Source organism: Camarhynchus parvulus, chromosome 2, assembly GCF_901933205.1.
Source record: "Camarhynchus parvulus chromosome 2, STF_HiC, whole genome shotgun sequence".
Lineage (NCBI taxonomy): Eukaryota > Metazoa > Chordata > Aves > Passeriformes > Thraupidae > Camarhynchus > Camarhynchus parvulus.
This window is the reverse complement of record NC_044572.1, coordinates 136,791,090-136,815,489: the sequence shown is the minus strand read 5'-3', so window position 1 is coordinate 136,815,489 and position 24,400 is coordinate 136,791,090. Positions and strand designations below refer to the sequence as shown.

General features: G+C 39.1%; 1 protein-coding gene across 7 annotated transcripts in view; it reads left to right on the top strand.

The window, feature by feature from the left end:
* Positions 1-24,400, top strand: part of TRPS1 (transcriptional repressor GATA binding 1) — a 211,930-nt gene that overhangs the window by 32,679 nt on the left and 154,851 nt on the right. For 3 of the 7 annotated variants that reach the window (XM_030943266.1, XM_030943264.1, XM_030943267.1), the window contains exons 2-4: positions 6,405-6,563; positions 9,582-10,510; positions 22,682-23,811. In XM_030943266.1, coding sequence (XP_030799126.1) covers positions 6,527-6,563; positions 9,582-10,510; positions 22,682-23,811 — 2,096 coding nt within the window. In that variant the 5' untranslated portion in view covers positions 6,405-6,526. Of the gene's footprint in view, positions 1-4,692; positions 5,442-6,404; positions 6,564-9,581; positions 10,511-22,681; positions 23,812-24,400 lie in introns of those variants that run through there. The other 4 variants (XM_030943271.1, XM_030943268.1, XM_030943269.1 and 1 more) reach the window with 4 other exon arrangements.

The following is a 24,400-nucleotide window of genomic DNA, read 5'->3' as shown; positions in this document are numbered from 1 at the left end:
TCAATTTGCTGATCAAAGCATCCAAATAACTTTGGATTTAATAATGTCAGCAATGAATGCTAATATATGGAAATTGAAAAACATGGAGCAACAATAGCTAGCCACGCTTACCAGTATTACCCTGCAGCAGGTAGATTTACATTTTTTTGTTTTGTTTTGCAATCGCAGTTTGGAAAATGTGTGTTCTTTTTCCTTTCTTCCGTACTTCTGAATGTGGGTTCTCCTGAACAAGCTTAGACAAGATTCAAGCTAAACAATAGGGCAACATCAGAACCTTTGAAGGCTCAGTTTGGATAGGTACCCAAAGCCTGTGTCTGCTTTGATGTATGTGGGCTCAACTCCGGTTGCCCTTGGTTGCCCTCTCTTACCTATGTAACTTGTGTCTGGAAACTCTTGCCAATTTTTTTTAAAAAGAAAAAAAAAATTAAGGACATTTTTGCAAACTCATGTTCATCCTGATTCTGGTCTGGCTGGAAAAGTACTACAATAATGCCCTCTCCGGTGATGATTTAATATTACTGTTTTAGGTCTAGGCTGTAGACTTCTGCCTCCTTCCCAGTTTCTGAAATTTCCATCCCTTTTCAAATGGGAGGATTTTGCCTCTAGTTGGAAACAAAATTATTTGGACTTTTCTGGAATGCTAGCCAAAACCATCCTCTATCTCCCTTGCAACTTTTCCTCTTCTCCCAAGTATTTTATGGTTCCATTTGTCTGAGGTTTTGGGCAAGGGAACTCTGATGCCTTCCTCTCATATCACAGATCTCACCTGGCAGAAGGGAACAGCGCATCTCAGACTTGCTTCTCAGTCAGTGAGGCTTTTGCCATTACCTTCAAGGGAAATAGGATCAGTCCATTGTATTCTTAATGCAAAAGAACAAATGAGTCATTTCTTGTACCCATACCTGATTGCTCTTGCCTAGGAGCCAGGAGGTCACCTTCTTTCCTCACTCTTCATCTGAAGGTAGCACTATGCTTGCCTTGCCAGTACACTCAACTCAGATTCAATTCTGAGTCATCTGCAAACCCTAAACTCCCATTGTCTTCAAAGGACATTTGGATTACAGAGAACACTGAGTTTACTCAGGCTGAAAAGAAATTGAAACATATGAGATTGCCACACCTACTAGAAGAGTTTGGCGAGACAGTGGTTGTTTGCCCTGAAGACCAGATGAACAGTGGGGATGTGATAGATGTGCCCACAGCCCCCACAGCCCAGGTGGTCTTTGATTCTTGCTGGTACAAGATTGAGGGAAAACTCTACTCCATTGGCAAAAAGCAAACTCTAAACACTTAAAATATTTCCTTTTTTTTTTTTTTAAGGTTTAGATTGTAGAGCGAGAGCTATAAGATGTCACTGATACCAGGATCATTGCAATGTTGACATAGATACTGGTCACTTTTATTGGATGTGGGGATATTTAAGACTTCTTTAAAAACAAATAGCAAAATTTTGAGATATAATTAAGGCCTACAAACCCTCTTACTCTTCAGAAAGTAAGCTGCTGTCTTAAGCATTGAGGATTAGGAGCAATTTATTTTTCACAGAAGTCGGTGGTTCTATCCAAAGGCAGTTGAACTTTCTTTGAAGGATCTGGTATCTCCAAAAGAGAACATCAGACTAGATGGTCCTCCAGTTTCATCTGATAGGGAATGTTCTGCATCCTATAAAGTGTAACAACAGATAATAGAATAACCAGAAGATTTGGAGAGGATGGCAGGCAGGGCTCTCATAGGAGGTGTCAGTCCTGGCAGAAGTCAGTTACTTTATTGCAGTAAGCAAATCAGGCTGGATTCTCTCCGTGGCACAATAACAGTGGATTGGGGAGCATGCAAAGCAGCATCAATACATAAAAATTAAACTACTTTTAATATACAAAGCTGAGTTTAGATAAATGCAGAACAGAGAAGCAAAGGCATAATATTCTCTGAAAGTGCGACCTTTTAATGCTGTTTTGGAGACTAATTTACATACAAATAAAATGTCAGCTTATCCCATAACTGTCATGATAAATTGGAGCACTTAGATTTTTGCATGAGATGCTCCTTCTCTACCTTATTAAATTATGGGATGTTGGCCTTTTGCCAAATGCTAGGGTGATGCTTTTTTTACTGAAATACATACTGGAGAGGGATATGGACCTGGACATCTAGAGAGCCCAGGTTCAGTCACTGGCCAAGAGCTCTGCCTGCACGTCACCTTGAACACTTTGAATTTTTAATTTCTCTGTAAATAATATTATTTATCCGTAATATGGCAATGATGTTAGTTTTCCTGTTTCACAAGCTTTGTTGAGTTTTAATTAGTTGTCATGTGTACAGAGTGCTTTTAGGTACTTGATTGGAAGTCTGGGCAAAGTGAATCCTGTTTTGTTGGGCTCTCCCATCCTAGATGGATGGCAGTGGAGGGCAGGTAGGAACAAGCACTCTGCAGCAGGCCAGTAAGAAATGCAGAACAGCAACCTGCTGTGCTCAGGGACTTGCCAATAAAAGCAGGTTTAGAATTCTTCATTTTGGTTGCAAGACAGGATACAATTCTCCTTCATGTCACCTCTTTAGATACATCACCTTTTGACTTCAGTTTCTCCTGAAAGTGTCTGTGTGATTACCCCAGGAGTGAGCTTAAAATGAAATAAGTGCCTGGAAGTGGGCTTAAACAATCTATTTTGAAATGCCACTCCTAAACTCTTTTGAAATGACCAAGTGTCTGCTTTATACCCATAGAAAAGGTTAGATTTATTCCAGTGGCTAGATGATTACTGAAGTGTGCTGTGCTCTGAAGCATAAGGTAATAGAAAAGATCATTGTGAATTAATTCAGTGTGAATTAATAAGAGATTTACCTGATGAGAGTTGTTTGAAGGTGATGGCACTTTGTAGCTGAACAGGATTTAAGATGTCCAGAAGTGCACCTTTAGAGATTTGAGAACGATCAATGTCGGGAAAGTAAATGTAAATGGGAAGGAGCAAGCTTGAACAGACCACAGGTCTTTTTACTTTTCTCTTTGTTGTAGACTTTGTGGGGGAAAAATTGCAAACAGCCCTCAGCAAATTGGTGATCAGGGGCTAAACTGAAGAGTTTAGCCTGAAAAGGCAGAGGAATAGGAGAGAAGGAGAAAAAACAACAGTATTTTGCTGTAATGCTGTTCTACTAATATGATGCGTTCTTCTTCTACTAATACATTGTTTTCTTCTTGCACTTTTTAGATTGATGAAGCTATCATAATTTCAGTGGAGCATGTGGAGTATAAAATATCAAACAGATGCATTTTGTCCAATTACAATGTTTGATCCTGCCTAATTTTACTGATACAAGGAATCATGTTCTACCTTAGCAATTTCAGGCAGGAGAGAGTGGACATGCAGTTTGAGGGCTTGCAGAAAAACATGTATAGATTAAAAACTCCTTTGGAATTAACTTGTCCGTTGCTTAGAGCTGTGACATCTTCTCCTATATGGTGTGTGAAGACACTTATGCCAAAGCAGAAAGGAGGTGGTCTTGTTGAAGAGGCAGTTGCTTGTCATTAAGCTTATTCTGCCCTCCCATGGTTTAGGGCCTGACTCTTGGGTTCCTTACATAAAAGGAGTTGTTCTTTCCTTCCCTTCTCAGCAGAGAAAAGTTAGGGAGGGCCATGTGTTGGTTGTTTGCTGGCAGGCTTGCTCTGAGAACCACAAGCAAAAGTGGGAGAGAAGCATCGTGTTGACTGTCTCCTGCTCTGTGACCCAGCCAGAGGTGGTGGGGATGTGAAGCTGCACATCTCTTTTCTGTCATTTCATTGTGCAACGTCCACAAGGGAAGGTAGAAGAGCAGCATCTTTGGCCAGTCCTCTACTGCTGTGTCTGAGTCTGGGGTAGTTTGCATCTAATGTAATCTAATTTTCAGTAATTTCAGCAATTTCACCTGGAATCTCCAGTGTTATTTACAGTGTTTTAATTTTTTTTTTAACACTTAAATTAGAAAACATGGCAAGTCTTTGAATTGTGGGCTGTAGTAATGAGCTCGTTAACTTTGAGGTTGTGCTGGGCGCAGGTCTGGGCCAGCCCGGCGGGACCGGCTGCCGAGGAGGGCGGGCTGGGTGCCGGTGGCTCCCCAGGGACGGGGCCACCGCCGAGACGTTTCCCAGAAATTCAGTCTCAAAACAGGAGCTCGCTGGCCTCGTGTGCCTTACAGCTGCTCGATTGTTGTACGGAGAGTAGGGAGGGGGCTCCGCATTGATTAGGACTTTATGTGCTTGATAGAAGCCGGCGCTTTGAACACTTAGGGGTTTTTATGTGAAGAACAGCAGACAGTCTTTGTAGTCTACTTATGTGTAATAAACTGGGTTTTGTTTTGTGCCTTGTGTTTTTTTTTCCTGTTTTTCTTCTCTTTTTTTCTTTATTTTTTTTTCTTTTGTGAAAGAAAAAGTCTAAAAAGGAGAGAAATTAAAACCACAGCATCATTTTCCCATGCAGCTATAGCAAGTATCCTGCGATCTCACATGATCGGCTGTCCTGCTGGAGTGGAGTGTGGGAAGGTGTCAAAATATGTCTCTCAATCTCTCAAACTTTTTTTTTTTCTTAAAAGGGAAAGCCAGATGAATGCCAAAAGCGCTGCTCCCTTCTCTAGCCCTGCAGTAACAAACTACATGAGTGTATGTTATTAAGATGATAAAGATTAAATTTCTAGTTACTAACGTGCTATCAAAACAGCAAAGGGGGAAAAAATCTTGAAAAATTTATGAAAATTAGTCTGATGGTCTCCTTTTAATAATAAGATCGCTCCCAACCCCAACAGACAGTGTAGGCTGGAATTCCACAGGGCTTTTTTGTGGTCCTGATGATTTTAATAATACTTTGTGCTATGTAGCACCTTTCATTAGAGGATCACAAAGTGCTTTACAGTCACTAATTAATTAAACCTCACAACACTCCTGTGAGATAGGTAAGTATTACACATATATTAAGCTGAGACACTGAGAGTTAATGATTTTTTGCTGCATTATTCTGGGAAAATGATTGATGTTCAAGCACCATATGTGCATTATATGTCTTTGTGTGGGTGTGTAAAATATATGAGTGTAAAAGTATTAATTTTACTATCCCTTAACAAAGATGTCCTACTTGAGCCTGTTGAATATAAATGTGTATTTTAATTTAATTTTTTGTTGCTGCAGCGTATTGACTGATAATATCACAGTCTTCATATACCCTTGACTCAGTTTGCTCTTTGTCTGCTTGTGCATCTACTTGTACAAAGAGTAGTCAGTGGCATCTCATAAAATTCAAACTTATTTCTAGATGGATTATTCTGTTAAAAAGAGCGTATGACTAAGATCTGACCTAAACCTGCAGCACAAGCACCAGGCAACAACCATTCTGTTGCAATAGGCTTTGATGACAAGCCGTCACATTCAGTAAAAGTAATGAGCAACAACAGTGACCCACTGGGGAGCTGGTGATCAGCAGGTAATTAGCCATTATCTTCACCACTAGTACGAAACTATTGATTACCAGAATTTGTTTTTTCTTTTTTTTTTTTTAAGAAGTTCAGTAATCACTATGGTAATTAATTATTCTGAATTACAAACTGGATCTAGAAGAAGTTTTTGTTTCCAGGGATAAACTGATGTGAGTGACTGTTGAACAGAATATTGCAGATGTATGAACCACATAGAGTAGCCTTGCCTGTTTTTGAGAGAAAGTACATATAGCTGCAGCCTGGGCCTTATCCAAAATTCCCTCAGCTCGAGAAGTCCTTTCATTCACATCAGGCTTAGTAATTCTTTTATTATGGGCAGATCACTATTTTCAGTGCTGAAAAGCCAGGTCCCAAAGCCTGTTGTTCACTTGGCTTCTTTAATAGCACCCAGCAAATGTGCTTACAATTGCAATGGCACTGGAGACCATTGATGAAGCTATCATAATTGGATAGCAAAATGGAGAGGTGTGGGAAGTTGTCTAACAATGAAAGTAACACCACTAATTTTGTTTGAAGTGGAACACAAGGCAGCCAGCAGAGGTTAACTTACAACTGCTGATGGAGTTATTTAGATGCCATTAACTATCCCATTAGGCCAGTCCCATGATGATGCATGTGAATTTTTAAGACACTTTCTTTCTACAGCTCATTTTCAACAGTTACTTTAAAGTTATTTTAGACTTTGTGTTTGGTAAACATTAGCTCTGAGATATTTTTTGTCTTTTTGTGTGAGTGCGTGTGCTTGCAGGAGCAGGAGCTCCTTCTGAGGAGAAGAGAGCTATGGGATTTCTCATGTTGGAGGGAAATGGAGAGCAGCAGACTCTATTTGTATAGTGTCCAGTAATAGATGCATGGGAATGTACAATAGGTATAATAATGTTTTTAAGTGAACGCCATATTTTGAATGCATAATTTAGGAAGGAAAACCTTTTTTTTGTTTTGTTTTGCAGATATACAGATCAGCTCTCAAAATGTCTTCTGTGTCTTCCGTGCATCTTCTAAGACAATTGCATTAGCCCGCCTGCTAGTTGACTAATAGAATTAATAATTGTAAAAAGCACTCTAAAGCCACATGCCTTATGAAGTCAATGCTGGGTATGATTTTACAAGTATGTGATCTATTTTTTCAAGTGAAATTGTTAACCGAAAACGTTCTTGGCACACAATAAAACATTGTGCAATCTGTTATTTGTCTTAGAGATAATAATTTCAGAGTGGCTATATTCTTTCTGTATCTAACTTATGACTTGCTAAGGGATGGTTTCTTCAATTTAGGAGTATTGCAAATGTAGTTTTATTTACATAATACGTCTCTGAAAAATGATAGTGGTGGAATTTCGACAACAAAAAATCCCTGTGTCTTTTCTTACTGTCCCCTTATGTGGATATCAAATAAATGACAGATGATTTTTCAAAAGCCAAAAGAAAAAAGAAGGCAAAATATTTTAAATTCAACTTAAGGAAGTCAATGTTATCTTCTTTCTTCTTTCCTTTCTTTCTCCAAATGTAGAATGTTGCATGAAAAAGCTCCATTAGGCAGATACTGTTTCCTTTTTCCCCCTCCATTAACAACCCAGACTTACAAATGTATTGGGAAAATTAGAACTAAAGTAGCTAGATCTACTGCCCAGTTAGCCTGTAGAGAGTCTAGATTTTTCTTTTCTTTTCTTTAAAGGGACTTTTTTCTGTCCTTTTCTCTGACTTTCTTCTGTCAGTTGTCATGAAGATAGCAAATCTCTAAGCTTTCCTTATCTGCCAAAAATATCTGTAACAAAAACATTTTAGAATATTGCATTTAGTCTTGTTTAATTTTGACTGAGGTAACAGTCATGATGTTTACTTTCTTGATTTCTGATTTTTCTTCACTGCACAGTCAGGACTTCTTTCTCTGTCGTCTGCCACGAATTGCATTTAAACGGAAGTTATTTTGAAAATGGTTTGGGATGTGTAACAGGAGAAAAGTACATACTTAGCTGAACACCTATCAGAGATACTCACAGATATTTTTAGTGTGTGTTAACCAACAGCATTCATGGAGTCTCACAGAGAAGTAGCACTGCTGAAAGGCTGATGACTATCTTTGTACCTTGAATTATATATGTTTGCATGTTGTTTTAGTAGGCTGAGTCTATATTGTAATAGTTCTCTTACCACAGCAGAAAATATTTCTTTTCTCTGAGTTCTGAGTGACTTCATGGTTCAGAAATTATTGGGGACAAAGGAGTCCAGTTTAGTTCACACATCCCCTGGTAGGTGTAGTTGATTTTAAAGAGAAGACATTTGGTTCCCAAGCATACGTGTCTTCTGCAGTAAGGCATTGCAGTAGGCATTTAAGAAACTATTAAGACCACACGGAGTGTCAAAATTTCTGTAACATGAGCTGGCATTCTGTGTGAAAGCCGCCTTGCTGTAGCCCATGCTGCCTGTGGATCAGCTCAACCACAAAGACAACAGAGCCAGCCCAAGACACAAGTTGAACATTTCCCCTACAAAGTTGTCTGTTTTTATCAACAGAGCATATAGTGCCCTTTCATGTGGAGCAGATGTAAATAAGAGAATGTACAGATGCCTGTTCTTTTATTTTTAACCTCTGTCCCCAGCCTTGCTTCTCAAAGTACTGTTTTGAGAAGGTCGTCCACGGCTTTCAAAGGTCTGGATACAGCACCATTTGGAGCACGTCAGGGCTGCTCCCACAGCCTCCAGGGGGTCCTCTCTTAGCAGAGCAATGTCTATCTCCAGTGCCTTTGTAGGGCTGGGCCAGGGCTGGCCTGGGATGGGGGCTCAGACTTGAGTCTGTAGCTCACATCTCATGTGTGGTACTGCAGGCTGCTGCCACCAGACCACACACAATCTGGCAAAGAGAAACATCCATCCTTGTATACAGCATTGGCAAAGATTAAGAGCATAGAAAAGTTGAGGCACATCTGTCTTCTGCCCATAGTTAGCATGTGAACACAAATGGATCAAACCAGCTGGTGATGAATATCAAATCCAGAACCACACAGCTGAGAAAGCAGGGGAGTTTAATATATATATTTTCTCTTAAATAGAGTGGGGAAGGTGAAGTGGATGAGGAATTTGATTTAGTATCTGCATAGTGTGTTTGCTTGTCCTTCCATAATCTCCCCTGTTCAGAAAGCAGCTAACTCATCGGTGGCAGACTCCCCCTTTCTCTCTGATCCTTATTGCTGTCCTGTCTCAGCTTTCTTAAATGGATCCTGGAAGTGTACTTGCAGATTTAGCAATAGTGGCTATGTCTGCAAGGAGGACTGAAAGGCTTGGCTGATGAGATCCATGTGGATTCCAGGTGTTTTCAGGGCAGATCCTGGCTCAGCCACACGGTGATGTCAAATGTCTGGATCCAGGCCTGTAAAGTTTTATTGACAATGGGCTTCCTAATAAAGTTAGTTTTTCTTTGTTTGGCAAATAGAACTAATTACATGAATAATGGACTGTGGGGCTAGACTCTAGAATATCCATATAATCCTGTTTGAAGTTTATGGGCAGTAGGAGGGGGAACTTTTGCTATATGGAAACTGATACCTGCTTAGGAAAATACTTTCTCTGAAACCTCAAGTACTTACTCTCCTAAATCTGTTTTCTTCCTAATAACTTGTTTAAGTTCTTCTTAAGATTATGTCTTTTAGGTCTGTTTTTGCAAAGCTATGTTATATGTGAAGGTACTGTGTATGAACATTAGACATCAAAAGTTTATTTTTTCCCTTAGTTTTTAAAAATTATTTTAAAAGAAGCATTAATTTAAAATTCTTCGTGCCAGACCATTATCATCCCAAAAGTTAATGAAACCTGCTTCTTATGGAAGTGGTTTTTTAGGTTTTTTATAGTTCTCTTTTTAGTTAAGTTTAGTCTCAGTGTGCTAATTTTTTAAAAGTTTTCTGCATAGCTTAAAAACCTAATCAACAAAAATTTTCTGAAAAGTTGATGTACTCAATATATTCATATAGTTCAGAATACTTTTAAAAGTGTCAGGTTTATAATCTGTTATATATCTTGTATATCTGGAATAATTCTATAGGTTTTTTTTTTCTTTTTTTTTCTTTTCTTCTTTTTTTCTTTTCTCTCTCTCTCTTTTTTTTTTTCCTTTCTTATTTCTTTTTCTGTGGTAGATATGGTCCGGAAAAAGAATCCCCCTCTAAGAAACGTTGCTAGTGAAGGTGAGGTACAGACCCTTGAGTCTACAGGTACTGAAAGTGAAGAGTCTGGAAGGAAAAAAGAATTTTCTGCAGAGCAGATGCAAGAAAACACTGACCAGGGTGATGCGGCAGAGTTAAGTAACAAGGAGGAACTTTGCATGCATGTCCAAGAGCCATCTTCCAGTGTTAAAAAGGACTTGAAAAGCTCAGTGCTGAGTGAAAAGGCTGGCTTCAATTATGAAAGCCACAATAAGGGAGGAAATGTTCCATCCTTCCCTCATGATGAGGTGACAGACAGAAATATGCTGGCTTTCTCATCTCCAGCTGTTGGGGGAATCTGTGAGCCCTTGAAGTCTCCTCAAAAATCAGATGCAGATGACACCCAAGATGTGGTCTGTACCCCGTCAGGAGATGCAGCGGAGACAAATGAGGAGCATCAGATGTCGCCAAAAGCTTCAGATGAAACAGTGCAAGTGCAAAGTGGTCAAACCGATGGCCAAGGCTCAAGCCCGGTCCCCATGGCCTCAAAAAACCCACAAGTGCCTTCAGATGGGGGTTTAAGGCTGAACAAATCAAAAGCAGATTTGTTGGTAAATGATAATCCAGATACAGCGCCTCTGTCTCCAGAGCTTCAGGACTTCAAATGCAACATCTGTGGGTATGGTTACTACGGGAACGACCCCACAGATCTCATCAAACACTTCCGCAAGTACCACCTAGGACTGCACAACCGCACCAGGCAGGATGCTGAGCTCGACACTAAAATTTTAGCTCTCCACAACATGGTGCAATTCAGCCACTCCAAAGACTTCCAGAAAGTCAACCGCACTGTGCTTTCAGGGGTACTGCAGGACATCAATTCCCAGAGGCCTGTCCTATTAAATGGGACTTACGATGTGCAGGTTTGTATGCTCCCAGCCTCCCCGCTTCTGCTCGCTGCCTTCTCAGCTGCAAAGCCAGATCTTGCAAAGCCTGTCCTACCTACGTGATTCCTGTATCTCATATAACCTGCTTAAGCCCCCAGAACTGTTTTGGTCTATTTTAGCCAGGCTTTCTGCAGGTCTGCTGAGCGTAGAGGGGTATTTGGCTTTTTGACCAGTGACATTTCCGTGTAGGATTTAGTCGTTATGGTAATCAATAGCAAGAGATCTTATTCAGCAAACGGGCAAACGGCTGAATTGGTAATCATATCTGAAGGATTTACTGTCACAGAAAGAAAAGAGCAAATAATAATGAAAAATAACAACCAGATAGACAAAAGACAGCAGCTGGAAATTAAAAATGTAATCCTAAATTATCAGCTGCTGGGAGTCAAGATTTGGTTTATTGATTCTTTATTAAGATAAAATAAATGGCAAGTCTTGGCAGCTCTGAAGTTGTCTAGTGCCAGAAAAACAGGATACACAATGGATATTTAAAACATTTCAAAAAGTAACAGTAATCCATGCTGTCCTTCATGTTGTAAGCCTGTAAGAAAAGGATTATTGCCTCAGTCATTCTCATCTAGTTGAAGTAGGAAAAAACCCCCAGATACTGCTGGGAAAAAGAAATCTTTTTTTTTCCATGAAAGAATGAACTCAAAAGTTTTTCATGGACTCTTTGTTAGTTTCTTATCAGCCAGTATTTAATTAGTTTAAAAAATTGATGATGCTTTAAAAAAAAAATTGGACTTTTGGAACTGAGAGTTACAGTAGGATATTTCAGTATTCTACATGATACAAAAATTCAGATTTTAAGAAAAATCAAACCAAAGTAATGAAGTTTGCATACCATACATGCTCAAATGTCCATCCATTTTCAAGTGCCTGCATACATGAAAACATTGTAGTAATCACCAGATAAAACCTACAGGGTATGTTAAAATAAAAAGGTAGAAAGGTGGAAATTATGCTTGCAGAAGCCACAGCTGTAGTAAAGAAATTTTGCAAGACAGGTTAAGATGGCTAATGTCTAACATCAAGGAAGAAACCAAAACCAGAAAACAAGTCAGGAACTTGAAGCTTTTCAAATTATTTAAACTTTTTCTCTTTTTGAAGAAACTCTACAATTCCTTTGTGGAACAGCAAATCAAACTACGGTCATTACTATGCGTAAAAGCTGCAATCTTTGAACTGCTGTCCTACTAAAAGATTACTGTCTCATGTCAGACACTCTGTCCTGTCAAACTCTGATTAGAAAGAAAATATGTGATACAGCTAAAAGAGGTTAGAAGTTAATAATGTCCGATTGTGAAATGATGATTTATAATTAGCACATAGTATGATGTTAATACCTGGATTTCCTCCTATAGTTTTGGTGTGCTGACTCCAGGGACAGCATCTTAGAGCAACTGATCCGTGCTGTCAGGAAGACATTCAAACTAGAACAGCTCTGACATACAGTATAGAGGAATTTGAGTTTCTAAACACACTTTCATTTCCTCCAAACAATTGTTTCGTTAGGTCCTTAGTTATTTATAGGAAAGTTTATGCTTGATTAGAATGAGCTGGATGCTTTTCCTTTGCAGTGCTCTCAGAAATAAAACAGATGTATGAGCTATCTCAGTTTGAACTGATAGAATGAGAAATAAAACAGCTGAACCTAGACTATACTTGTCTACTAAACTCTGGCAGTAAGATACTGCAGGGGAGACAAAAAGCGCTAGGAAACAGTCCATAGATAATCTACTTAAGATCAGTCTTTTCTCAGACAAAAAACATTTTCCAAAATAGAACAGACAGCCTATACAATGTTGGCTGTTTATTTGAAAGAAAAAAACCCTTCACCTAGAAAATTAATTTTTAAGGGTGCTAGTTTTCCCTGGTCAATATGGGAATAGAAGATTAAATAAGCTTTTGTGGCAAATGCCATACTTCATCAATTGCACGTGTGCCAGGCGTTGATCCAGAACATGTCAGAAGATAAGTAACTGATTAATATTTTTATGCGTCCTCCTCCTCCACTCCTGATTCATAGCAGCTTTGTGAGATTCATGAACAAAGTAAAAGAACATTTGAAAATCCCTTTTGCATCCACACATGTTTATATTACTCCTATATCCATTTTGAAGGGTTTTTTCTCATGCATCTGAATGGCTGGCATCTCCCGCCACAACAAGAGATCATATTGATTGGTGCTTCAGTTAAAATCAGTTCAGTCAAACTCCTGTATAACATGAGAGGGGACTGAACCTGAATAAGAATAATTGGTTCACATTAACACTATTATTTTGTATAGGTACTGGGCTAAATGAAAATAATCCCTTGTAATTAACTTGAAATAGTAATGAACTGGGCTTAGGATCTGGTTTATTGATCCCCTTGCACTTTGCAAATGGTTCTGTTGTAGCTAGGCTGGAAGTTATCGATAGATTTATGGTCTCAGGCCATGGAACTGGGCACAGAAGCCAGAGGATGAAGATGACTGACTTTGATCTGGCTCACAGTAGTCAGTTGGAGATGATGGTGTATGGAGATTTGTAGTAGTGAGGGATGCTATGGAGCCCCACAGTTTGCATTCATAACAAAGGCAAACAAAAAGCAATGGGAAAATGTCTGAGTGCAGGAAAATACAGTATCTTCTATCCTATCTGTAGAGATCTAGGAATGTGGTCCATTTGCTGAGGGCTTGGAAAAAGAAATCAAATGTGGTTTTGGACTTGTATCACAGAAGTGAAGTTAAACCTCACCCACAGCCAAAAAACACCCTCCCAACCCTAAACGCAGCTTTTAGGGGTTGTAATCAGCAAAACTGGGGATATACATATGGTTTCACAGGTATTCAAATATTGGGAGTGTGTTTTGTAGTACCTAAAGAAAATTTGTCTGGGAACTGTGTAAATAATCCAGTCTTTCTGGCATTCCTATTGTGCAGATTTTAACTTGATATGAATATTTAATGCAGCAAGATTCCTTTGTCTTTTTAAAAAATGTTATTTTCTGTTGAAAATCTCCTGTACTCTTTGTTCCCATTTTTATTTTCAAAGGTTTTTTGTTCATTGAGTTACAATAAATTCCATAGAATTGGGTGAAATCACTCAGCTGTTTCTGGGAGATTAACTTTCTTGCCAGTATAGATTTCAGAAAACATCACTGTCACATCTCTGAATTCCCAGGGAATGTGTTAATCAGCTTTATAGCTTTTATCAAAATAATATTTAAAGTGAGTTCAATGGATCTTTTGCTGATGTGCCCCCCATTACTTTTTCTTCACATTTAGTTAATTGATCAATCTCTATAGGCAGCTTTGTCTTGCTGGATATTTGAGCCTGTGTAAGGCTTTATGGACGTGCCTAAAGCAGTAGCCTTTATACTGGATCTAAAGACTTCACTTAAAGTAAAATTCATGTGACTAAGTTAACAGCTATGATGCTGAAAGCTATTGCCTTTGCTGCTGTATGATTAAGTCTCCTTCTCTGTTTGATCTAATGACTCTTTAATGTGTATGTTAACGTCTGGAGACAGGCAAGTTGCTGGCAAGTAGAGGGCAGGCAGTCTTTTTTCTAACCCCCAATTTTTTAATGAGTAGTAATTGGGACAGCTTCAACAGGATGGCTGGAGAGTGCTGTCTTCCACATAGCAGCCTATAGCTAAGGCGTAGGACATGCCCAGCAAAGGTGAAGAAGCAGGCTTGGATCCCCTCTGACAGAGCAAGGAAAGGAACCTACTTTTCCTGTTTCCTGAACAAGTGTTCAAGCCATTAGGCTATTGTATAAAAGGGAGCGTGACCCCATTTCCTGGTGTGTTTTAAAAGAGAATAGCATCCCTCAAAGAAAGGACAGAAATGTCTGTGTTCAGGTAGGGGTTTCAGATGGCATGTCCCAAGGGAGAAGGGTATTTATGCAGCCATGAATAAAGACAGACTGCAGTGCTCAGCAGTTCTTATGGTTGCTTCATATTGTGTATGCTACCTTTGAGGTGCTTCCTGCTCAGCATGGCCCTGGTTCTGGAGCTCGTTGGCACAGATCTACCTCCTCTTCTATTCAGACATTAAAAAGATTATGACTGTACAATTTATTTTTTTTTTTAATTTAGTCCTCTGATTTTGATTGTTTCATGGTTTTAGATCTAGACAGACATACAAGAAGACAAATTTCTGAAAAAGCATGGCCTGATAAAAGCCATCATTAGGTTTGTTGATTGCATTTCAATGCACCTGGGGGTGGGGAGAAAAAGAAAAGGAATAAATTACTGCATTAGCTACTACTCCACAGAATAAGAAGAGATTATTGACAGTTGTTTTCTTCTATGGTTCTAGACATCCAGTATTGTAAGAGTTGTCTTATACCACTCAGCCTAATGCTTTATCATATGTGAATCACAGAATGATTTGGGTTGGAAGGGACCTTAAACCTAATCTAGTTCCAACGCTCCTGCTATAGGCAGGAGCATCTTCCAGTAGACTAGGTTGCTCAGAGCCCCATCCAATCTGGCCTTGAACACTACCAGGGATTGGGCATCTCTGGGTGGAGTATCTGTTCCTCTGGGCAACCTGTTCCAGTGCCTCAGTTGTTCTCCTGCTGAAGAATTTCTTCCTAATATCTTATTTAAATCTATCCACTTCCAGTTTGAAGCTGTCACTCCTTGTTCTGTCACCACATGCCCTTATAAAAAGTTCCTCTTCAGCATTCTTGTGCCCTTTTAGGTACTGGAAGTCTGCTATAAATTCTCCCTAGAGCCTTCTCTTCTCCAGGCTGAACAGCCTTTCTTCATGGGAAAGGTGCTCCAGCCTTCTGATCATCTTCATGGCCTCTTCTGGACTCATTCCAGTAGGTCCATATCTGCCTTAAGCTGGGAGTGCCAGAGCTGGATACCCATCCCCAGGTGGACCAGGTGGGGTCTCAAGAGAGCAGAATAGAGAGGGTCATCTCCCTTGACCTACTGGTTACATACATATGTACGTATAATGAACATTATGTAAGTACATATAATGAATAAGGCTAGCAACTTCTCATAGATTTTCACAGCAACCGAAAGCATTTCTGGATCTTCAGCAGGCTGCTCAGTGTCCTAGAAAGTGGTAGAAGTGCCCACACAGAGTCTGTAAAGCTCTTCCTCTTGTGTCCTTTATAAATCACTGATGAGTTCTATGTGTCTACATGGTGTTATGCCCTGGTTGGTTTTTAGTGGTCTGGATTTCAGTGTATCAAATCTGGCATGTTTTCTCTTCTCAGGTTAGACATGTTTAACTAGTACAAAGTCTAGTCTAACTAGGATTCAGCTGAATGAGAAACAGTGATTTTATTTGTAGGTTCTGCTTTTTGTCCTCCATGCTTGTATCAAGAGTTAGATTGAATATGAAGCTGTGAAGGTAAGACTTAAAAAAAGTCAGAATTTTTGGGGGTATAGTTGTAATCAGCAGCACTTCTCAGGATAAAAGGTTTTCCTTTACGTTTTGGTGATTTTGGCAAAGGGACTCATAAAGTGACAATTACAGATTGGTGGCCTAAACAAGTACATCATTTTTTTTTGTATTATTAGCAAATCAAACCTTCTTAAAGTTCTTTGTCATCAAGTGGGCTTCCTAGAAGGTGACACAGGTGCATAAGTGGTTGACGTCAGCAAACAGAAACATGCATATGAATGAATTTCATTTTCCTTGCATGCTTAGAAATGGATCCAAATTTTATATTGTTTGTCTCACTGATTTTGGCTTAATTGTCCATAATACAGGAATTAGAATTGACTAAACTGAACAACTGTTGCTGCGTATTATGTACCCTGATCTTGTTGAGTATATTATGCCATGCTAGTTTTTGCAGCATATGTTAGAACAGAACTTGCATGAAGATGGATGTCACACAAGGCTCACTTCGTGTCAGCCATGTTGCAGACTCCCTGAGCACTTTGCTGATAAACTGAAAACTATCAAGCTCTGTTTGAGTGTTGCACCTGCACGTGGGCATACCTATTTATTTTAAATCTTACTTCTGGGTCATGATCAGGCTTGGAGGCTGCCTTGCACACTTGAGAGAGTCACTTCTCAGAAGTACAGGATTCAGCCATCTCTTTTAAACAACTGACATGAAAAAAAAATGATGTCAGGTAGAGAAATTGGTGGTGGTAAATCACACATATAAAGAAGTCCATATGCATTTGCTTGGGAGCAACGTATACGTATATTTGCTTCTTAATGCATATATAACTGCATACGTGCATATTTACAAATATTATGTGAAAAATCACATGGAAGAGGTATTTAAATTCTATATTGACAATAGCTGATAGGCAATGATTTGTATGGTTATATGCAGTAGAAGTTCTTTATATCACTTCTATGGAGATATTTGCACGTTTACTCTTCAGAATGATGGGCAGTGATTTACAGCATGTCAGCTGCTACACTGTATGTGCCTGGAAACATTGCCTTGCTCTGTGGCAGAAATAAGCTATTTTAGCTGCCTTGCAGTGAGAAGTAGTCTAGACTAATATTAGAATATTCAGATGGACAGTTTGTGGAACAACTGATGTGATATATACTCACAGGCTTCAAAGCGAAGTTGTTTATGTATTGATATTCCTTACCTTATTGCAGGGATATTTGGTTGTGTTTGAAGAGCGGCTAATAAAAACAGTTGGTGAGACTAGTAATATTATATTTAAAGTTATAAACTGCTAAGATAGCCTACAGAAAGGATGAGAGCTCAAAAAATAAAGTTCCTGGGGAAAAAGAAAAGCAACTAGGTTTTCTTCAGATATAAATCAGTGCGAGTTTGCCTCTAAGCCTGTTAGGCTGTGTGAGTTTACAGTAGCCAAGGAACTGTCTGGTAATTTTATCTGCAGAGAATAGAAGGAATGGTGCTTCTTTAGATACTAGTCTAGTAGCACTAGTTAGCAAATGAAACTCTTGATTTTCTCTTTCTTTCTTTTGTTGGTTTTGCACATCTGGTCTCCTGACCTTAATTTAAGTTCTGTTATTGTTCTGTCACAGTCTTTGTTTTAAAAATACTTATAAAATTCTAATGACACAAAAACTGTGTTGGGTTCAATGGCAACAGAATAAATCTCAAGAAGAATGCACTTACTTTGAATGAATGTGATCCAGTAGCTTGCTTTCTTGTTTTGGTAAGTATGAACAGCCCAGAAAGCCAGGAGTTTGCCCTGAGTTTTTGCTTCACTTGTGCAACATAGATTTATGTACCTGTAAATTAATCACACTAAGTAGTTTTAAGAATATACTCTGAAGATTCTCCTGGTTTAAAATGCAGAAAGAGAGTGAGAGGGAGTGAATTCTCCACAGGGGAGGTTAGAGAACTGGGTGGTGTTACACAAACTTGCATGAAAGCCAGGAATCTGTTCTGGCCTGCATGACATGAAGAACTTCATAAATGTGGGATGGTTAAAATGTTCTGGATGCTATATTGCACAAAGCAAATGAATAAACAAGAGCATTAGAAAATATTTTAGGATTAGAAGATTAAGAGTAATTGCAAAGGCAGACTGGATGGCTCAGAAGATTGGTAAGGGATCTGGAGCCTTTCACCTCCTGATTAGCCAAAGCTGTAACCCAGGTAAGAAAAAAAAAACATTAACGTTTGATGTTCCAGTGCAGATGGATTGTAATCAGTACTTGCAGAAGAAGCCAGGTGTCAAAGACAGCTTTACCCTGAGCATGTAATCCTTGTGGTTGAATCTCTTATGTGGATATAGTTTCTGCTGGTAGAATTTTCTGCATGAAATACATTAATACAGGAGTGGGCAGATTTTCTCTTCCTTGGTGATTTTTTTCTGATTCTGTAAGAAGTATTTGTAAACTGGTTTGGTGTGATGGAATTTAGGACTGAATTTTGAAAAGCAGGAGAGAGAATAGGGGTAGCATTTGGGCCAAGGGCAAAATAAAAATCAAAGACCCATTAAAAAAAAAAGAAAGAAGAAAGTACTTCTATTTGCTCAAGTCCATCTATTCCATGAAATCATTGTCTTGACTAATTAATGTAGACATATCTGTTGGAAAAATATAGTGCAATTACACAGCTTTGTTGACGTACTTGCCAATATACTTTAGAAAGTACATCTTGAAACACTGTCAATTATTGTGCTATCTTTTCTCCTTTTTCTGGCTATTTTTGGAAATGTGTGTGGTGTTTGAGGAGATAGCTTAGTTGTATTAACACATGAGCTTCAGATTTTGACAATTTTCCCCACTGATGAATAAACTTAATGATTAAGAGTTTTGAGTTTATTACTGTGAAATATATTTCAGTCTAATCCCAGAATGAGACATGGCTTTGAAGAGTAATTTTTAAACAATATCAGTGCAACCACATCTAGCACAAGAATGGAAAAACCATTCTAATATCTGGGGGTTTTTTTTGTACAGATTAATAATTAATACCAACTATATTGCCATAGTTGAGATGCTGCAGAAGTAAGTGATAATCCCAAGGTTTCATAAGCAAATGACAGTGAAGGGAAGAATTAAATCATGCTTCCACAGTCTGAACTTGTATGTTAGGTTCTCTTTAAAAAGAGAATTGTGAAGATTAATTTTCTCCTTTGTGTGTTGAGGGAACTGTTGATCTATAGTTGCTCCTATATTTCCTCTACAAGATGTACCTCTATTTGTGACTGTTAGTGGCTGTGTCACCAACTTTGGACTCCAGCGCTAGAACAGAATTGCAGAATTTTAGCATTGCTTTTGTTTAGGTTCTTTTCTATGTTGGGAAGAAGTGTCTACTTAAGGAAATGTAACTCTGTTAGAGCAGAGCAGGAGATGAAATTTTGCTGGGATTAGAATGAAATAAGGGAGTAAATACAAGAATCTATCACTTCTGATACCACACAGAAATGTGGATATTGATTGCTATATTATGTATACCTCAATATCTGTCTGTCTATCTATCTATCTATTTATCTATCTATCTATCATCTATCTATCTATCTATCTATCTATCTATCTATATCTCTATCTCTCTGTCTGTATCCATCCATCCATCCATCCATCCACCCATCCATCCATCCATCCATCCATCCATCCATCCATCCATCCATCCATCCATCCATCCATCCATCTATCCAGTCATATTCTGCTTTCTCCTTCTCCTTTACTTTTCCTCTTTGTGGGGCAGATCAGAGAGAGCAGAAGATGAAGGACAATTATATCCCCAGTGAATAAGTTTAGTGCCTGTACATAGACATACAACATATAACTGGAAAATCTGGAAGTCAAGCCAAGATTTGAGCAAAGTGTGGGAATCCAAACAGTTCTGCAAATGTGTGGGTTTCTTTCAAATGTGGCTGGCTGAAAGCTGAAACAGATTCAGTTTATACTGTCACTTCAAGTGCTTCTCCCAACCTCTCTGCATGGAAATCAGTTTTTTTAGTTGTCTTTGAATGACGACCTTGGAGCTTTCAGTAGGCTTTGTTATGTATGAAAGGAGGCTTTTGAGTGTAATAACATTAAGGTGACCCTGAGTTACTTTTCACACATGGACTAATGCAAAGAATTATTTTGAATTGCGGCAGATATTCAGGGAAATTCCAAACCAATAATTGGTAATCAATTGCATTCAAGTTGTGTAAAGATGTATTTCCCACATTACAAGAACTTAACACAAGCACTGTGGGAATATTTAATTCTTCTTTATCCTCTTGCAATGCAGAGAAGGATGTATTAGCATGGAACACAAACTTGCTGTGTAGACCACTAAGCAGGATTAGCACAAGTTACAGAAGTGATGTGATTTACAGTCCAGTGTAGAAAATAGTAGTACTATATGTTTAACCAATGTTCTGAAATAAAAGTAATTAGCAGTGACTGGCAGCTGGGATTATTGTCACTCAGAGTTTGTAACTGGCATCCACAGAGTGTCTGCAAAATAGGTTTGTTATCTGTTGCTCTGTGGCTGGACAGTTGAGAGTAATCAGTGTATTTACTCATTAGAGCCATTTAAGGTAAAGCATTTTGGTCAGTCTTCTGTGCATGCATAGAACAAACACACGTATCTAATTAAATGAACGAAACCAGATCACCTTGCAATTTATGCAATCATGCAGTGAACTGCTGTTATTTTCTGTTTACTTAATTGCATCAGTGCTTTCTTTAAGTTGTCTTTTGACACCACTAAGACTTTGAACATTGAAATAATGCAGTGGATGAAGACCTTAAGTGCTAGATACTGGAAAGCAGGCCCAGATCCCACTTTTGTCAATGGGATCAGGCTCAGCATGGCTTTGTCTCCAATTCTTGCCTGTCATAAAATAAATAAAGGGAGGTAACTCCTAGACTACAGAAGACCTGTTAAACATCTCTCTTGCAAAAAAACTTGTCAAAACCAAGTTCATAATTTGATAGCAGAATGTGGAGTCCCAGTTGAAAGTGAAAATGTTCTTACAGCTAAGTTCTAGTGATTTGGCTGCCTGACTCACCATTGCCTAATGAGATATGTTTCCTAAACAAACAGAAAGCCATTTTCAGTTTATTTAAGGAAAAATTTTAACCAGTGGATGGGGATTTTGCTTCCTTAAGGAAAAAAATAAACAGAAGAAAGATTTGGAGGCTGAATAGAGGCAGCTCATTATATCATGGTTTAGTAACTCATTGCCTCACTATACATGCTCAATTCTGATGAGGTATAAAGGATAGCATTTCATTTTCGGAGCTGAATGGCTAAAAGGCATTATTAATATTACATTTAAAAATGTTTACATTTCATGCTCTCTGTATGTCTGAGTCTTTCCATTTGGTGTGATACTCAATGAGCAGTGATCATGTTATCTTTGTGGCATAGCTGTTGAGGAGGAGAAGAAAAATAATTACACCATTTGCCTAATGCATTAGAACTGAAACCTGCAGAAATGTAGTAATACACTTACTGGTTGGGAGAATGCAAATCACACTCTGCAAGGCTCAATTTTATATTCCCTGTAAGACATTTTCTGGGTGTAAAAACTGAGAATATGTCACAAGGGAACTTCCACCCATGTCTACGCCATGTGGTGCAGACTGGATGATGGCAAAGGAGTCAATGTCTGTGGATTTTGGGAATTATCTTCTGGATGCTGTACACTATTTGCTACTCAGAAAAAGAAGCTGTGCAATGGTGACATTTTTGTCAAGAGATTGTTTCTTTGGCCTTCAAACCAGTTGTACAGGAGCAGCAAATCTCCCCCTGATGTCAGGGGCAGGTGTGGTGCACTCCTGGGAAGGGCAGGCCTGCTTTGCTGTGAGAACACGGGCTTTAATAACATCAGCCCTGGAAGCCTTCTTCCCTTCCTGCAGAGCATTTTGCTCAGACATCATCAGAACAGTTAAGTAGACCTACCTTATTTTTTGTGTGTGTAATTAGTGATGTCATGGGCTTGGGTGTGGTAGTTTTCTTTGCCACATGCCATTTTTCTACTGTAGTTTTTCCATCCTTGTTTTACTAAATTGAGCTCTGTGCATGAGAGGAACAGAAGATCTCCTTGGAGAATGTCTGCAGTGAGTAATCCTTGAGAAAACTGCCTTTTGTTTGAGACATCAGCCAGTATGGCTCTATGAAAAGGCATCCTGGTGGATACTGGATACTCGTGTAGGAATGATCTTTGTAAGAATTGGTTGTACTCCCGACACAACAAACTGAATTTGTTATTTGAAATTAAATTTTTTCTTGCTTGAATTTAGAAAGCAATTCTCTTTGACTGTAAAGCACAAATATGATTAAAGCATCTAAGTCAAAAGACTGAGGGTTTTTTTTCTTCCACACCTGGTATAGACTCCCAGGAGTCCAAAGGGTTCAGAGCTGTGGGAACTGATTATTGGATCTGCTGTCAGTGATGCTATTTAATGATATAGTGAAGTAAGGAACAGTCCTATCAGCACTAAGATAATCTGCATGTTTCCCTCAGTCTTTGCAAATCAATGTATTTGTTATTCCTATGGAATATATATTCAGCTATGAGAAACATTTAAAAATATTCATCAACAAAAGTTAAATACAAATGTGAGGGTATATGTGTGATATCTTACATGGTACAAATGAAAATGGTGGCAGTGATTAATAAAAGAAGCTTATGAATCAATTTCTCTCTATTTCTCTTTCCCCCCCATTTCCACTCCTTACTATTTGAATAAATATACAGTGGAGCTAAAATGACCTTATTCTTTATTCACAGGTTACTTTAGGTGGAACCTTTATTGGAATTGGGCGGAAAACTCCAGATTGCCAAGGCAACACCAAGTACTTCCGCTGCAAATTCTGCAATTTCACCTACATGGGCAACTCCTCCACTGAACTAGAGCAACACTTCTTACAGACTCACCCAAACAAAATGAAAGCAGCCCTTCCCTCCTCTGATACTGGTAAAACTTCAGAGAAAAACTCCAATAAATCCAGTCCTACTCTTCGACCATGTGATTCTGGAGACTTGGGGAAGTGGCAAGACAGAATCACTGTAAAAGCAGGAGATGATACGCCAGTTGGATATTCGGTGCCCATCAAGCCAATAGATTCCTCTAGACAAAATGGTACCGATACTACCAGTTACTACTGGTGTAAATTTTGCAGTTTCAGCTGTGAATCGTCCAGCTCTTTGAAACTATTAGAACATTACAGCAAACAGCATGGGGGAAGCCAGGCAGGAAGCCTCCACCCAGATCTGAATGATAAGCTTTCTAGGGGATCTGTCATTAACCAGAATGATCTAGCCAAAAATGCAGATGGGGAGTTAGTGACAAAGACAGAAAAGGGTGCGAGTGTGGCAAAAAAGAAAGACTTGAGTAGCAAAGGAGCAGAGGACAGCATGGTGACAAGCTACAACTGTCAGTTTTGTGACTTTAGGTACTCAAAGAGCCATGGCCCAGATGTAATAGTGGTGGGCCCGCTTCTCCGTCACTATCAGCAGCTACACAACATTCATAAATGTACCATTAAACACTGTCAGTTCTGTCCCCGAGGCCTCTGCAGCCCAGAAAAGCACCTTGGAGAAATTACTTACCCATTTGCTTGCAGAAAAAGTAATTGTTCCCACTGTGCTCTCTTGCTTTTGCACCTGTCTCCAGGGGTGACAGGAAGCTCTAGAGTCAAACACCAGTGCCATCAGTGCTCATTCTCCACTCCCGACGTGGACGTTCTCCTGCTCCACTATGAGAATGCACACGAAGCCCAAGCGTCTGATGTCAAACCAGAAACAAACGCCCTGCCAGGGGCAGAAGGGCCGCTGACGCTCAAGGAGAACAAAGAACACTCATGTACCAAATGTGACTTTACCACCCAGGTGGAAGAAGAGATTTCCCGACACTACAGGTATGGAGAAGTTTCAAATGATTAATGATTGGAACTCAAACAGCCACCACCCCCACCACCCCCCTCCCATAGTTTCTTAATTAAATGTCACCATTCCTCAAACATTTGAGGAAGCTGGAAATCAAAATAGGAATGTGTATAGATACAAATCTTTACAGCCAGAGTCCAATCCAACATCCACTTTGTTTTGGAAAACCACCAGCTAAGTTGGTGGATTTAATTATACATTTAAACCTGTGCAGAGGAGAGGGAAATTTGGATTTGTGTGCAGATGCTAAAGTTTCAGCATATTTGAGGTTTGGTCAGCTATTTTCCACCCAGAATCTTTTAGGTACTATAGGTGCTATTTTAGTTTAGGCTTTTTCTGAGAAAGTTGGCATCTTCATTCAGTCAGGGAACACAAATGGCTTTACTTTCCAAGATAGACTGTGAACCCTTTATGCTCCATAACAGTGCTTCAATGTACTACCTTTTTGTAGTATTTTCCATTCCCAAGTCCAGCAATGTAATAATTAGTTTAAGAGCATTCCACTGCTGTTTTGGTGTTCGTTTCCCACTGGGAGCAGACAATCTTTTGTCTGTTGATGTA